General features: G+C 37.6%; 2 protein-coding genes across 15 annotated transcripts in view; one reads left to right on the forward strand and one right to left on the reverse strand.

Moving 5' to 3' along the window:
- Positions 1-5,861, reverse strand: part of AREL1 (apoptosis resistant E3 ubiquitin protein ligase 1) — a 53,974-nt gene extending 48,113 nt beyond the window's left edge. For 8 of the 11 annotated variants that reach the window (XM_072622615.1, XM_072622614.1, XM_072622611.1 and 5 more), the window contains exon 1: positions 5,696-5,817. The gene's annotated coding sequence lies outside the window, so the exon portion shown is untranslated. Of the gene's footprint in view, positions 1-5,695 lie in introns of all 11 variants that reach the window. The other 3 variants (XM_072622607.1, XM_072622605.1, XM_072622609.1) reach the window with 3 other exon arrangements.
- An 11-nt stretch (positions 5,862-5,872) lies between these two features.
- FCF1 (FCF1 rRNA-processing protein) lies at positions 5,873-15,043 on the forward strand. 4 transcript variants are annotated; one of them, XM_072622619.1, is made up of 9 exons: positions 5,899-5,964; positions 6,228-6,295; positions 6,534-6,722; positions 7,562-7,633; positions 10,184-10,332; positions 12,330-12,402; positions 13,059-13,146; positions 13,489-13,583; positions 14,663-15,043. In XM_072622619.1, exons 3-9 carry the CDS (start codon positions 6,592-6,594, stop codon positions 14,709-14,711), a joined length of 657 nt encoding a protein of 218 aa, XP_072478720.1. In that variant the 5' UTR covers positions 5,899-5,964; positions 6,228-6,295; positions 6,534-6,591; the 3' UTR covers positions 14,712-15,043. The 4 variants fall into 4 exon arrangements, with proteins under 4 accessions (XP_072478721.1, XP_072478720.1, XP_072478722.1 ...); XM_072622617.1 differs by having other exon boundaries at positions 5,923-5,964; positions 6,228-6,403; XM_072622620.1 differs by lacking the exon at positions 6,534-6,722 and having other exon boundaries at positions 5,873-5,964.
- The last annotated feature ends 1,686 nt before the right edge of the window (positions 15,044-16,729 follow it).

Raw genomic sequence — 16,729 nt, forward strand, 5'->3', positions numbered from 1 at the left:
TTATCTTGAGTCTGGACTTATAACTAATTAAAATACAATTTTTCTAATTTTTTTTTTAAAGTCTCCTAGAGCAATCTTTTTTCACACTACATTTTCAACTGTGTTTTACTAAGAAAGTATGGCATAGTACATATGAATGATTTGTGAGGCCTTTCCTAGTTGTGTCTCCCACCCCTCATGCCTTCCATTTATACTGAATATATCTTGTATTATCTAGTTGTTTACATGTTGCTGAACCATTAAAATGGGAGTTCTTTGAGAACAGAGACCTTTTTTATCTTTGTTATATCCCCAGCACTTAGAACAATGCCTGACACATAGCAAGCACTTAATCAATATTTGTTGTCCAAATAACTATCTTTTTTGAGCCCCACGGCACCCATCTGAAGTTGAAATGTAAAGTTTGAAAACCTATGCAAAAGAGACAGTGTGTTAATGGAGAATAGAGAGCCAGACTCATTATCAGAAAGACCTGGATTCAAGTTCCTGAGCAAGGCACTTATCCTCTCAGTGCACTCAGGCAACTATTTAAGAGAACTGCAGAGCAAATGCCAACTCCCCATAGGTAAAGGAAGTTCCTTCTTCTGGAGTTCCCTACAGTGATTAAATAAAACATAGATTAAGACCTCTCAGGGCAGTTAGGTGGCACAGTGAGTAGAAAACAGGCCCTGGAGTGAGGAGAACCTGAGTGCAAATATGGCCTCTGACACTTGACATGTACAAGTTGTGTGACCTAGAGCAAGTCCCTTAAGTTTTTAAAAAAAGATCTCTCCATCCTCTCTAAAAAAGGTCACTAATAAATGACCAATCACAAATTCAGAAGACTGATGATGAAGCACTTTTCCCCACTGCTTTCCTGAGATAACAGACCAGAAATGCAGAAAAAAATATACATTATAAACATAGTCAGCAATATTGCTTCTAGAACTGTATCCCTAAGAGATCATAAAAATGGAAAAGGGTCCCACATGTACAAAAATATTTGTAGCAGCACTCTTTGTAGTGGCCAAAAACTGGAAATCAAAGGGATGTCCATCAATTGGGGAATGGCTGAATAAATTATGGTATATGAATGTAATGGAATACTATTGTGCTATAAGAAATGATGAACAAGAAGACTTCAGGGAGGCCTGGAAGGATTTATATGATCTGATGCTGAGTGAAAGGAGCAGAAGCAGGAGAACTTTGTGCACAACAACAACCACAGTGTGTGGGAGTTTTTTCTGGTAGACTTGGAGCTTCATAGCAGTGCAAGGACATTAAAAAAAAAAAAATTCTCAATGGTTTTCTAAGGCAAAATGCCTTCCACATTCAGAAAAAGAACTATGGAATTCAATAGCAGAAAGTAGCAGATCATTTGTGTGTGTGTGTGTGTGTGTGTGTGTGTGTGTGTGTGTGTGTGTGTATTATGTTTTGGTTTGTTATATGATTTCTCCCATTTATTTTAGTTCTTCTACACAGCATGACTATAATGAAAATGTATTCAATAGGAACATATGCATAGATCCTATATAGAACTGTATGCCATCTTGGGGAGGGAGGAGGATGGGGGGGACAGGTAGGAGGAAAAAAAAAATCTAAGTTTTATGGTAGTGATTGTAGAGCATTAAAAATAAATAAAATGAATATATTAAAAAAAGAATTCTAAAAAAATAAAAAATAAACAGTCAATATGTTGATTTGTTTTGACTATACTTACTGGCTACAAGGGGCAGTTACATGGCTCAGTGGATAGAGTGCTGGGCCTGGAGTCAGGAAGACCTAAGTTCAACTCCAGCCTCAGATAATCACTAGCTGTATGACCCTGGGCAAGTCACTTAACCTCTTTGCCTTAAGCTACTGGAGAAGCAAATGGCAAACGACTCCAGTATCTTTGCCAAGAAAAAACCATGAACAGTGAAAGGGTCATGAAAAGTCAGACACAACTCAAAAAAAACAACAAATGGCTATGAGGGAAGGCTTCTATTTGGAGAGCAGTTGATAAATGAGAGTGATTCACAAAAAGGGGAAAAAATTAAATAAACATTAAAAAATACATGGAAGAAAACAGAAAGAAGTTCAGAACAGGACAGACAAGCAGGGCAGTTTTGGTATTTGTACGATAAATTTAACAAATACTTTTTAAGACTGCATGTAACACATATTCAAAATTTCATATAAAAACCATAAAGGTTCTATTTCAAAAGTTTGAAAATCACTCTAAGTAAATGGTGTCCCAAGTTCAAAACTAGTTCCTTTATTAATATAGAGAATCAAGGAAAGCTCTCTGAAACCTAAACCTAAGCTAATTCATAGCTCAAACCATTTAAAATGCAAAATGATGTTATCCCACAAAGAATCCTTGATAAAGCCATAAAATTTGGCCTAGCATGATGATGTTCAATAAAAGTTTTTTAAATTACGGTACTCTGATCCAAGTAATATCCAGACAGATATAGATTCAATCATTCCAATATATAAAACCCAAAATAGTTGACTACCAAATGAACATCAGGAGCATCTATATGAATGTCTCTAGAAGAATTTCTATAACCTTTTTAGTGAAAAAATTCAGCATCTAAATTAAAACTTGATGCCTCTAAAAAAAAAATTAACTACATGGTCTTTTTAAACCCCTACTTTAACCTCAAGAACAGGGTTTTCTTGCATGAATTCTGACTCAAAAAGCAGCACTGTATAAAACTATAATAACCGTTAAAAACAAAAATTAAGAGAAAATAACACATCAACAAAATCCTTTCTTCAAACAGAAAGAGCAAGAGACAGTCTGAGGCTTCTTGTTTCAATGTACATGACAAAGAATCATTCTCTCAAACTTCTCTATAAAACATTTCAATACAAAGAATTCCAGAACAGAACATTTTATTATATGACATGCTAATAATCTACACCTGTCAAGTGAAACTAGTAAAAAATAGACTCACACCACTAAATGAATCTTACAACTAAAAAGTAAAAGAACAAAATGGTGACATTCTGAAAATGTCTTTGAATTAATTAACTCATTTCCATGGTAATTATAGCAGATTACTTAAAATTCTTTGGCTCTGAAATATCAAGAAGTGCCCATGCAAATTTCTTTTACCTATAAAAAAATTTATAACATAAACACTAATGGCTTCAATAATGCTCAAATTAGTCTCTAGTATACTTTAGTCCAGTTACTAGATGGAATCAAGTCTGTGCTTCAGTGATTTCTGGCTGTGGATCAAATGTGAATAGGAATTCTTTCTTTAGCATTATAAATAACACTACATATTCTTTTCTTATAACTTCTTAACAGCATTAAGTTATTTTTTTCTATTCATCAGTATGCAAAAAGCTCTAATTAGTTTTTAATCCTACCTCACCCAAAACAACACAGCCCTTCTCTAAAGCATACTATACGTATGTCACTCCTGCCTGGTAACTGTACTAGGTCTCAACAGAGAAAAACAAATGTTTTTCAAAGAATGAGTCATGACCTGGTTACTATGGTTCAATCATTGCCAGAAATTTCTCTGTCAACTAAAGCAAATATCTCTTTCTTCCCAGAAAGAAAAAAATATGCAAAAAAGATGTGTAATCAACTATACTTTCAGAATTCTCCAGGAATTCTAAATTTCAGGACACAAACTCTAAAACAAGATCTTTTTGGTCCTAGTCTGATTTCAATGAAATTTCTAACTGGATAAAGAGTCTGAGTCCTAACAGACTGGTGTTTTTGAAGAAGGGAAGAAGCTGTATTCATCAAACTACAAGTCACTGACCTTGACACAGATTACTGATAAAATTCAAAACAAATAATTGAGCAAAGTTTCACCACTGCTTAGATCACTACAACACAAAACAACAAAAGATTAATCTAAAAATATTATTTACCAGTCAGAAGCTCCACTTTTTTACAATAAAAGTAAAAACCAAAAAACTATTATCTGCCAAAGTCCCATCCATGGCTTCACTCACATGTGGGTGAAAAGCTATATTCTGGTTTTGCATCAGCCAGAATTAAACAGGAGCCAAGACCTAGAGATGCTTTGATAACTGAATTATTTCAACCTTAAATCATTTATGTTATTCAAGGGAGTCATATATAAATAACAATGCCCTCCAAAATGTACAAATACAATAGAGAAAAATGAGGCAGCACAGTAGAAAGAGCACTGAACTTACAAGACGAGCTTCGGTTCTGACCTTTACACTGACAAAATCACTTGTTAAGTCACAGACTCATTAAGCCTTCATTTCCTCATTTGTAAAACGGGAATAATGCTGACAGTACTCACCTAATGGAGCTCTGATGATCAAATTATATCACTTATTTATTCAAGGACTTCATTTTTTTTAAGTATCTCTTATGAGAAATGCACCATACTAACATAATTGCTTTGTAGCACGAACTCACTATTCAAATTTCCTCCAATGATTAGCTAGAATTAAGTCTATGACTATTACTACAGAATAACTATCTATATCAAAATCACATATGTATCAACACATATCTTGAGTTTTTGACAACCTGAATATTTAATCAATTTTTCAATTTTAATCAATTTTTTTCAATCAATTTAATAAAATTTTTGATAGTTTCCACCAGGATGCTAGATAAATATTGATATTTATGTATATATACATATATCCTATATACACTCATATACATATAGGGGCAGCTAGGTGGTGCAGTGGGATAGAGCACCAGTGCAGGAGTCAGGAGGACCTGAGTTCAAATCTCACCTCAGACACTTGACACTCACTAGCTGTGTGACCTTGGGCAAGTCACTTAACCACAATTGCCTCATCCTGGGTCATCTCCAGTCATCCTGAGGAATATCTGGTGACTGGATTCAGATGGCTCTGCAGGAGAAGTGAGGCTGGTGACCTGCACAGCCCTCCCTCACTCAAAACAAAGTCAAGGGCCAGTCATGTCATCATGCCTCTGATGGCACGGTCTTCCTTGGCAAGGAAGGACGAACACACATATACATATATGGGATGCTTACTACACACATATATATATCTTACACGTGTGCATACACACATGGATTTGTAAATAGACTACATATAGGCACATATACCCGTATATAGGACACACACACAGAGGATGCTAGTTATATGCACACACACATGTACATACATGCAGGGTATGTACCTAGACCATACATACACACATGCGCACCGATGTGTGTGTGTATACATGCACGTACTGCTAGCTACATACAGGAACACACTTACAGGACGCTAGCTGTATGGCCCACTGCGGACACGCGTGTGCGTGTACACACACACACGCTAACAACGGAAGCTGAAAGGCCGCTAGTTTCAAAGAACCCCACAAGCACAAGTCCACGGTTCACGCCGTTTCCGGCACACGCGCACACAACAGATCTCTCTCTCAAAGAGAACAGCCACCACGCTGCTTTCCTCACGCGCGCCTCGCCCAACAAGCCCCCCAATTCTCCGACACGTGAGGGTCGTCCTGCCCAGAACACCCCCCCAGCCCTGACTCTCCTCCGTGGGAAGAGCGCAGTCTGCCTACGGAATGGCTGCATGAACCAATCTGCCCAAGTCCCGCATCCCGAGGCAGGTCGGGGGGCATTTCAGGGCCCCGACTAGCAGGGGCCGTCCGGCCCACCTCCCCGCGACTCCGGGCTCGGAAGGGGACCCCGACAGAGCCACGAGCTGGAGGGGGTTCCCAGCCGTAGAAAAGAGACGTTACCCGGAGCGGGGAACGGCAGCCGCCAAAGGTCCCCGCCCCACGGCCTCGGGGTGCTGCCAGCACCCAGCTCCCCGGACCCGGCGCCAACCCCGCCAGAGACCTCGGTCCCCAGTCCCGTTACCGGTCCGGCTCGAGAAGCTCTTCCGTTTGCCAAGGAATGGGCAGCACTTCCGGTTCCAGGTTGTCGTGTTACCGGAAGTCGCGGAGAATGACGCAACCAGCGTGCGCCGCTCTTCCGCCTTGGGACTGCGAAGGCGTCTGGTAACATGGTGAGCTCCTGGGAGGGGAAGGGAAGGGGCTGGGGAGGACTGAACTCTTCTTCGCCAGAGAGTAAACGAGTTGATGGAGGCGGGTGGGGGAACTCCCGACAGCTGAACTCTCCAGCCGGCTTCCGAGAATGCTCTTCTTTCCGCTGAGAGCCCGGGGGGGGGGAGTCTTGGGTAGACCCCAGATATTCGGTGAAGGCCGTGGGTCCGGACGGACTGACGGACGGACGGACGGATTTTACCTCCGAGGTGTCTGTTATTTTCAGGGGAAGCAGAAGAAAGCAAGGAAATACGCGGCCATGAAGCGAATGCTGAGTTTACGAGACGAGAGACTGTGAGTGGCCTAACGAGCGGAGGGCGGTCGTAATGTGCCTGCCTCGGTGTTGCTGGTTGTGAGATATGACGTCAATTTAAAGAAACTTGCTAAAATGCGGATCCGAAAGTAAACTTGAATTTTTTAAAATTCTTCTCTTTAGGAGAATTATTGCTGGTCATGCAGCTGATCTCACGTAATTGGTTATAATTGGTTCCAAAAAACTTTAACTTTTGACATTCTTGCGGTTTCGTTTCAGTTACTAGACAACAGCATTTTGGAACATTTACCGTATTATAGAGAGGCAGTATGGCAGAATGGATAGAGGACTGGTCTTGGCGGCGAGAAGACCTGGCCGGGTTCAACTTGTGCTGCTGGCTTGGGCCAGTCATTTGTTTTGGTCGCCGAAGTTGGTTGTTTGGTACTGTCGCCAAAAACATTTTGTAAGGTGTTGCCATACATCAGTCACAAGATATTATAAAACAAGCATGGGAGAAATAACTGTTGAGACAAATGGATAGAGACTAGGAAAAGGGGGAGGGGAGGCCTCACACTGAGGCAACCACCAGGTTTGGGGACTGGGAGAGGAAGAGGGTAGGGGAGCTAAGTAGTCCATGTAGTATTAAATTGTTATGCTCTTAGAAGAACATGCTTTTCTGAAAAATGTGCAACTGACAGTATTAAAGAAGAACTTGCCCTTGTATTCATCAGGCCATACAAACTCAACGTTTGTTCTTATTTGGAGAAATGTTTGGCTTATCCACTCTCTGTTTATCCATGTGTGAACTAAAAATGTATGTTTTAGATAAAAGAAGTGCCAGATCCAAAATAGACCACTGACAGTATTAAGGGCTTTTTCTCTTCTGTTCCTGCATTCATCAGCCAACATTAACTCTAACCCATTTATTCTTGTGAAGTTTGATGTGATGATTTGTCTCCTAGATATAGATTTTAATCCTTGATAAGAAGCTGTTGACTGAGAGATAGAATTATTTATCTTTGTAAGTCACAATTACTTTGTGTTTAACCAGGCATAAATTAAAAATTCTACATGTTTTTAATCTCAGGATATTAAGATCTCTCCTTAGGCTAATCTCCTAACATCTAGTATATTAGTAGAGCAGCTCTCACTGTACCTTCAGGGAATTGATTTTACTAATAACATAAGCCAAACAAAGTTAGATGACCTAAGTCATTATTTTTATTCATTAATGAAAGTAATTAAGAGTTGACTGATTTTTTTTTTTACTGTGATGTTATTTCTAAATTTATTTTTCATTTTATTAGAAAAGAAAAAGATCGACTAAAGCCAAAAAAGAAAGAGAAGAAAGATCCCAGTGCTCTCAAAGAAAGAGAAGTGTACGTATTGAAGAAAATCCAAACTTCTCCTTGGAGTTTTCCCATGTCTACCTCCACCCTTGCCTACCCTTTCCACCATGCCCTCTAGAACTGCTGTGTGTAATTAACAGATTTCTCTTTTAAACCTCTTCCTCTCAGGTTCCTTCCATCTTCTTGTATTAAGAGACCTGGCTTCTCCCAGGTAGTAGTGAATTCTAGCCATTCTCTCAATCGCTTTCTGAACTTTCTTTCATACTCCTCTTACATACTGGTCTTTGAGGGTGAATTGGAATATTCTTTGCTCCTCACGTCCAGTTCCAGACTCTCACTTTACCACCATTCGAGTTTATGACCCAGTTAAAATCTTTGTAGCAATTATCTACCAGTGCCCAAAACATTCTCATGCATTTCTCAAAGTACCTGGCTCTACTAAGTACCTACTTATCCTTGAGAGTAAGTAGGAGTACTCTCTCCTCCTCACTTCTAGTTCCAGACTCTCTTTACCACCATTAGTCCATTCAAATTTATGGTCATGTCCCCACATTTTCCCAGTGCCTCAGTCCTCTTCACTTCAGCTACACACAAGGATGGTCACACTCTTGATCTCTCCAACAAGTGTTTCATTTTAATAATCAGAAACTCTCAAAATCTCTTCATTATATCATCTCCTATCATTTCATTTCTTCCTATGCCATATGCCTCCTAAATCTAGCCTCTAATCCCCCATCCCTTCAATATTCTTCCAGACTTTCACCTCTCCTTTAACTTCACTTTCCCCCCTCCTTAATTTCCTCACTCCATTTAACCAATTCATACCCTACTTTGCCCCAGATCCTGTTGACACTATTTTCCAAACCCTAATCCTATATTAGACCCAGAATCTACTTCATTCCTGTTCACATACTGCTGAACAGATCTGGAGAAAGTCATGCAATCAAGCTGAGTGGTCCATTACAAATTTATGTTATGAACTTGACCCTCATTTCAGTAAGACAGCACTTTTACTCCTTACTAAATGGTTCAATATTCCACTCAGGATAGAGGTTATTCCAGGCTTTTTCTTCTCTCAAGCAACCTTCATCATTCCCTTCCTCCCTTTATTGAGGATGTCACCTCATATTTTATTGAGAAAATAGAGACCTTTTGCTATAAACTGCCCCTTGTCCCTTTCTCTGTATCTCTGAAACCCCTTTAATCTCACCTGTATTCGACTTCTGATGAAAAAGTAACTCCTGTCATCAAGACCAACCCTTCTTAATGTCCTTTGATCCCATCCCCTCCCATCTTTTCAAAGCTTTCCTCTACGATCATCCCTTTCATTCCTGCTGTTCACAAACACATCTAAGTCTTCTTTACTTAAAGAAATCCTCTTAGATTCTACCACCCTCTCAAGCAAATATGTCTCCTCCCTTTCATAGCCAGCCTCTTAGAAAAAAACCTCTCTGTCCCCATTGCTTCTAATTTCCCTTTCTCTTCTAAATCTTTTGCAGTGTGGCTTCTAGTTAAACTGCTGTCTCCAAAGTTACCAATGATTTCTTAGCTGCCAGCTCTAATTACCTGGATTTCTCAGCTATATTTGATATTCTCAACTTTCCCCTCTAGGTTTTTATAATGCTGTTCTCTCTTTGTTCTCTTCCTACCTATCTGATCACATCAGTCTTGTTTAGTGGTTCGTTGACCCCTCCTAACAGTGAGTATATCCAAGACTGTTCTGGATCTTCTTCCACTCGATGACCGCAGTAGCTCTCATGAGGTAACTCATTCGATGACTTCAGGAGTGCCCATCTCCGTACAGATGACTCCCAGATAAATAAATACATGTATATATATTTGGGTCCTCTGCTTCCTGTTGGAGTGTATTAAATTAGATGTGTCATAAGCTTCTCAAACTTGGAATGTTCCAAACTGAACTCATTATCTTTCCCAAAAAACTACCCCACTTTCCATCTTCTCTATTTTTCTCATGGTACCCAGGTATCAACCTAAGCATTATCATTGACTCCTTGCTCATGTAGTTAGCCCACATATGCAGTCATTTGCCAGATCTTGTCATTTCTACCACTATAATGTGTCCTGCATCCATTCGTTTCTTTTTACTCACCTGGTGGCCATCACCCTTGTTCAGGCCTTCACCTCCTGTTGCCTGTGGCAATAGCCTTTTCCTTGGTCTCTCTGCCTCAAATTTTTCCCCGTCTTGGTCAGTCTTCCTCACAGCTGCCAGAGTGATTTTCTTAAAGTGCAAGTCTGCCCTTGTCGTTCCCCCAACGACTGTCTGTAGCATGTGGGATCCAAAATAAGCTCATCATAAAGCCCTTCACAACCTAACCTTCAGCCTACTTCTCATTGCCCAGCATTCCATTTGCTGTTCAAAAACTTTCTCTTTGTAGGAAGAATAGGGAAAAGAAGTTAAGCCTCAGAGTCCCTTTCACTTTGTTAATGTCCCGCACTCTTCCTAGAACAGGCCTCTTCAGAGTTCAGACTCCTTCTCTTAACTGTCAAAGGCCTTTAGTTGTCATGTTGTTGGTACTGAGTAAAAACCATTTTAAATTAATTTATACTCTTGTCTTTTAGTCCCCAGCACCCATCCTGCTTGTTCTTCCAATATAACACACAGTTGGGACCCCCTTACTACATCTTGGTTGATACCAACTTTATCAACTTCTCCATCAAAGCCAAGTTGGACTTAGTGCAGTCAATGATGGATTGTCTGTATGCCAAGTGTGAGTATTGTCCTTGGAATAAGACTTTTTCTACAACAAATTAATCAATGAGCACTTGCTAAAACACTTACTATGTCCCAGGTGCTGGGAATACAAAGACAAAAATGAAACAGTCTTTGCCCTAAAATATGTGAAGTTCCATTTACTTAAAATGATGGTGAGATGAGAAATTCTCGTTAACCTAACAGCTTATGTCTGTAATTACTATGGCAACTATCAGTTTTCAAGGAATTGGAATACAGTAAAAGCACTTAATCCAAAAGTATCTGAATTTAACTTCTTTTTCCAAAAGTTGCTCCAGAATTTCCTAGTGCCTCTAGAACAAGCCTGTACAACTTGTGACGTGCCAGAGGATTTGCTCTACATACAAAGGATGTTTTCCTCTACATTTTTAATGAGCCACAAGTTTTTCAGGCCAGCTCTAGAGCATCAAATATCAGTGTATAATATTTTATAAATTCTATTGAGCTTTCTAATTTGGAAATCATTGAATTTTTAGTATGCCATAGTCTGTTCTCTTTTCTTTTCAATAAGGAATGGACCTCATTTCATATTTCATACTTTTCATAGAGTAAAGGTTTATCGATTGATATATACCATGGACTGCTTTAGCTCCACGGATCAGTGCAAGTAATCCTATCACCAGTACTGATTGTAACCTATATGTGCCTTATCAATATGTGATTTATCCTGTGATTTCATAAATCTTTCATATAGGATGTGCCTTAGACTTGAAGGCCTTCATCTGAGTCTTTTAATATTTCATAAACAGCGATCTGACACTTGAGCCATCCTTTTCTCATGTTTTGCCCATATTTTCCACTCAAACATGTCATGGAGAAGACCTATGCTATTGTTGTGTGTAAGTTTTTGTTGGTAATGTTGTCATGGTAAAAATGACCTTGGGTTTTTGTGGAGCTCTGTCACCTAAGTGATCACCTCTATTCCTTGTTTGGTTAAGAATTCTCCTCCTAACATGAAACACTATACTTGTGCCTCATTGATGTGTTGGTTGGTTTTGATGAACTGCTTTTTTTTCCTCTCTTTTATTTTTTGTTAAAAGGGATGATTCACTGGATAGGGGATGGAGGAGGAATATATTCAGAAAGAAAGATAATGTAAAAATTTAAAATGTCAGAAAACATTTTAAAAAGAATTCTAATCATGGATCTGAAAGGTGCCATCTGCCACCTCTGTTTTGTTCCATTTGGAGTTTATTGTGGTCTGTGGTGTAAGATGCCATTCTAAATGCAATTTTTGCCAAAACATTTTTCCTGCCTTCCCAGTTTTTGTTGAATTAGTTCTTTCCCAAATAGTTTGTGTTATTGGACTTACTGAATATTAGGCTACTGCATTTGATTGCTTCTAGATTTAATTTGTCACTAGTCTATTCCACTGTTCTACTTTTCTCTTTTTTCACTGGTACCAAAAAGTTCTAATGATTACTGTTTTATAATATAGTTATTAACCTTGGGATTAGAGATCTCTGTTCCTCTTAACCTACAGTCTATGGAGTCATTTCTTTAATATTTTGATTTTAATTTAATTGATTTCTTTTGTACTGCTACATACTATATACATTTAAAAACAGTGTTCTGAGCAGGAATACATAGATTTTACCAACCTGCCGAAGAGGTGCATGACACAATAAAGGTTAAGTACCCTTGGTCAAAATGAATTTTCTTATTATTTTTTTCTAATTCTGTAAAGTAACCCCTTGGTAATTTGTTTTAGTTGAAACTTAGAAGGTAGTCTTAGTATTTTTATTGTATTGCCATTGACCAACTGTACAGTGTTGATGCTGATGATTTCAGTGCATGTATTTTATTGAAATACTTAATTGAAATTGTTCATCATCTCAGTTTCTTTGCCAGTTCTCTGGGGGGTTTCTATAACAGTATCATCTGAAAGTTGGGTTAATGTTTTCTCTTAGAATATATCTTAAGTAAAGTGACATTCACAGGTATGAATGATAATTTTTTTTTAATTACATATAGGCATTCCCTGCATAACTGACTGTGTAATGGCTGAAATTGAAAAACTGGGACAGAAGTACCGAGTAGCCCTGAGGTGGGGACATACTGTGGACTGCTCTAGTCCCATTTCATTTAATACTGTCCTCAATTTTCTCATTTGATTAACTTAGATAAAAGTCGTGCAAAGCTAATTACCTCTAGAGTTGCAGTTGAGAATTCAAAGTTCTAAAACTCATAAGCTAGAGTTTTCAGGTTAATTTATTCATATTTTTGTGCAGCTTTTAAAACTTTATTTAAAACTAAGTTTCCTGTTCTCTTAAATGGCATTACAATGTAGGAAGCCCTGACTTAACAGAATTTCAGTAAATAGAATTCCAAATTTAAGGAAAAGCCCCCTCACCCTTAGTTTTCCATTCTTTACTACATTAAAAAGTAGTGCTACAAATATGTTGTGTTTTTGGGTCTTTTCCTTCTTTACTTTATACCTTTCTTTCGGGTATAATAAGCTAACTGAGGATAGGCACAATTTAGTAACTTTTGAGGTATAGTTCCATATTGCTTAGAATGACGTAGTCTAGCCTGTTCTTAATAGGATTGTCATCTATGCCTTTATTCAAGACCTTGATAGAACTGAACTATATGAGGAAATGCTGCCATTAATATCTCCTTATGAATTCTGTTGTGAATCCAGTGCTTGGAAAACCAGATGGCGTAGACATGTCTCTGAATTCAGCTTTTATATCCCTACAGGATTGCCAAGGACCCACGATTTGAACGACTACCATGCTCACACAAAGGAACATATGCAGATGATTGCTTAGTCCAGAGGGTCACTCAGGTATCCATTTTGAGGAGTCTACTTTGTGTTTACCCTAGAAAAAGTTGCTTCATAATTGCTGAACTGTGTTCTGCAAATAGCCAGAAAACATCCACAAATCCCAGGAGCAAATCATAAAACCAATTCATATGCATCTATCTCTTCCTGAGAAAAAAGGAGAGATAGATGACAGCTACTGATACTGGTCTCTTGAAGAGGGATTGATTCTTTCATCCAGAAATCTACTTGTTTTATGTATTACGTTCAAGGTTTTGGTAACCCTTCTCATTAGTATTATCCTTTGTAAGCTATATACTGGTATGTGTATATTCTAGATAGTCTCAGCCCCTGTCTGTCTTGCAGCACAAGTGTTACATTGTGGCTACAGTTGATCGAGACCTTAAGCGAAGAATCCGGAAGATTCCAGGAGTTCCCATCATGTACATTTCTAACCATAGGTAAGACATGTCTGAAGATGATGATGAGAATATTGTCATTCAAGTTAATTTAAAAGTATTCATCATTTTTTATGCCATTTCAGGTATGTTTGTTCATTTAAAGATGAGGGCACGATGCAAGATCTTACAGATTGTTCTGTGTCGAATATTTAAATATTGAGAGAGAAAAAACAATGAACCAACAGGGAAAAGGACAAAAGAAAGTTTTAGGAATTAAAGTGGATGATACAGAAATACGAGATAGTGATGGGGGGTTACAGATAGTTGGTTTTAGACCCAGAAATCACTTTAGTCAGGATCCAAGTCTTAAGACCTAAATGTGTCAGAAATCTCGGACCTCTTGAACCCTAGTTAACTAAAGGCTTATAAAACAGCTGCCTACTTTTCCAGAATTTTTTAAGTCCATTCCCAAATCTAAATTGTTTTCCTCTTTTTCCACACTGTGGACTCTCTGCTTAAACAAAGTTAGTAGAAATTAGTACAAATTCCTTAGCATTTTTTAATAGTATTTAATTTTTTCCAATTATATGTAAAGATAATTATTGAAATTCATGTTTTTATTTGAATCCCAAATTTTCTCCCCTTCTTCCCCACTCCCCAAGAAAGTAAGCAATTTGATATAGGTTATATATGTGCAATCACATAAAACATATTTTCATATTATTCGTGTTGTGAAAGAAGAAACAGAACAAAGGGAAACACAAAAAAAGTTAAGTGAAAATAGTATGCTTAGATCCGTATTCAGACTCCATTAGTTCCTTCTCTAGGTGGACAGAATTTTCCATCAGGAGTCTTTTAGAATTGTCTTGGTTCATTGTATTGCTGAGAAGAGCTAAGTTATTCATAGTTGATCATCACATAATATTGCTGTTACCGTGTACAATATTCTCCTGGTACTTCAGCATTTCTTTCAATATCTGAATAATACTAGAATTTAGTATGAATTTCATTCCCTTTTATGTTGCTTGCTGCAAGACCAAAGAGAGAATATCAGAGTTAATTAATACGAAGCAAGTAAAGGCTCTTGAATAGGTTCTTCAAGCTTTCTGAACAGTGTGTTAATCCTTTATTGTAAATAGGTATAACATCGAGAGAATGCCAGATGATTATGGAGCACCTCGATTGTAACATCAAGAGACTGAACTTCCTGTGATTCCAGTCTACAAAATACCATTCCACTCCATTACTTGTCATATTGGGGTTACAGAGATTTGCTTTTTTATCCTGTTCTAAAATAATTTTTGTTATCAATGAAAAACTCATTTAATTTATACATAAATCAGTTTTATTGAACATTTCTGTAGACTCACTTATTCTTATTGTCTCATTCTTCTTCACTGCTGGATAATGGGCTTTAAATACTTCCATCAGCTTTCTTCCTTTGCCTCTACTCCTATTGTATAATTTGCTGCTATATACAACTTTTACTGTATTGGAAATAAACAAAAATGAGGAAAATATTGAAGCTGCCACTAGATGTAAGAAATATTTCTTGAAGATATCTTAGGACATACATTTCAAACTTCTAAGCAGTAGTTTCTAGTTTGTATTAGAAGTATGAGGAAACACTCCATTGATAATTATACAAGTTAATGTCTAAACTTCCTTCTCTCTTACATAGCCTTCATTCCTAATAATTACTCCTACACCCAAATGAGTCAAAAAAAAAAGAAAAGGAATTCAACAAAACTAACACATCTACCAATTCAAATACTACTGGAGCTGTTTCATGCCTGTAATCTACTACCTCTGCAAAGAAAGAAGGGAGGTATGTTCTTATAGTTTGGTGGAGTCAGGGTAAGGGAGCAGGGATGCTACAGAGGGTCCCTTTATCAGCTTGTAAGGTTCAGGCTTTCCCAAATCCCTTTGGGAAGTATAGTCAGTGAAATATTTTGACTGGAGAGTGAGAATTGCCTAGACATTGCTCTTAAATGTCCTAATAATCTCAGCTGCATTGTAAACCATCCACACACATAGTGCCTTAAATATTTGAGTTTGTTAATGTTACTACATATATATATATAAACGTTGAGGACTGCAGCACTTAAAATTCAGATCTGATTTTTTTTTTATAATGATGTTCATTTTTGGTTTTGTCTGGTATAATTTTTGGTAGTAGGTGTTTTTTTCCTTATGAAGAGGGCAGCATGTTTTGCTATTACCAAATAATGCTGTCTAATTTTTTAATGATCTGGCTTCAAGAAAAGCAGTCATGCTTATGGCAAGTTGATTCAGTATCTTATGTGTAGGTGATAAGTAAACTCTCACAATTCAGCATTTTATACTGCTTAGTGTAACTGCAGTACTATCCAAGGAGTTTATTTTGGAATAGTTCAGTCTGAGTGGATTTCCTAAAACAATTAAAGGTGCAGGAGGCATGATGTGGACTAGATAAGGAAAGGAAGTACAAAATGCTTATTGATTCATAATGTGGTTTCATCTTAGCTTGAACAAACTATGCAGTATTTAATAAATAGCAGAATATTTACTATTGAAGCTTGAAAAGATGTGAGTCCTTCGTTTATGCTTGTGAGAGCTTTTAACTGTTTTACACGATGGTGTTTCTTTTTGCGTGTTGGTGCTGTATGCTTACTTAATTCATTCCATCAGGGACAAGACATTTTACATGCTTTTTTTCCCCCCACAAAGTTTGTTTTAGGTTTCTTTTTCTTTGTGTGTGTGTGTGTGTGTGGTTCTGTTTAAACGAAGTTGCTTTTGCAACACCAAAGACTTAATCATCCATTTCCTATAAAAAGGTAGCCACTTTTTTGCATAGACCTCAAGTATATCATAGTTTAGAGCTGGAATTTTGGGAAAGATATTAAAATGAGGCTATGTTTTAGCTTATGGGCAAGTATCAAATCGTATCATTTATCTTAACGATATCACACATAAGCTGCCATATAATGATTGCCTCTTTAGATAGCTGTGAAATTAAGATGATTGACTAGTTCTTATTTAGCTTTCTAATTTCTGCATAAGTCTGATTGAATGAAATAGAAGTAGGGATTTTGGTTTATATTTTGCTTTCTTGTTTGCAGTGTCATTGTAACTACTGTATTGTAAATGATGGAAGATGATTGCCTATGTTATTTGGGGTGTGTTATTTATCAACATTAACTTTTGAACTTATCCCTGCATATAAT

The sequence above is a fragment of the Notamacropus eugenii genome, chromosome 7 (assembly GCF_028372415.1).
Source record: "Notamacropus eugenii isolate mMacEug1 chromosome 7, mMacEug1.pri_v2, whole genome shotgun sequence".
Lineage (NCBI taxonomy): Eukaryota > Metazoa > Chordata > Mammalia > Diprotodontia > Macropodidae > Notamacropus > Notamacropus eugenii.

What these genes read in the sequence shown, in the direction of transcription:
- FCF1 (XM_072622619.1), top strand. Translation starts at nt 6,592, where the DNA reads ATGGATAGAGGACTGGTCTTGGCGGCGAGAAGACCTGGCCGGGTTCAA. An exon ending in CGCCAAAAACATTTTGTAAG is followed by an intron (nt 6,723 to 7,561) that starts GTGTTGCCATAC and finishes TCATTTTATTAG; the next exon opens with AAAAGAAAAAGATCGACTAA. An exon ending in GCTCTCAAAGAAAGAGAAGT is followed by an intron (nt 7,634 to 10,183) that starts GTACGTATTGAA and finishes CTTGTCTTTTAG; the next exon opens with TCCCCAGCACCCATCCTGCT.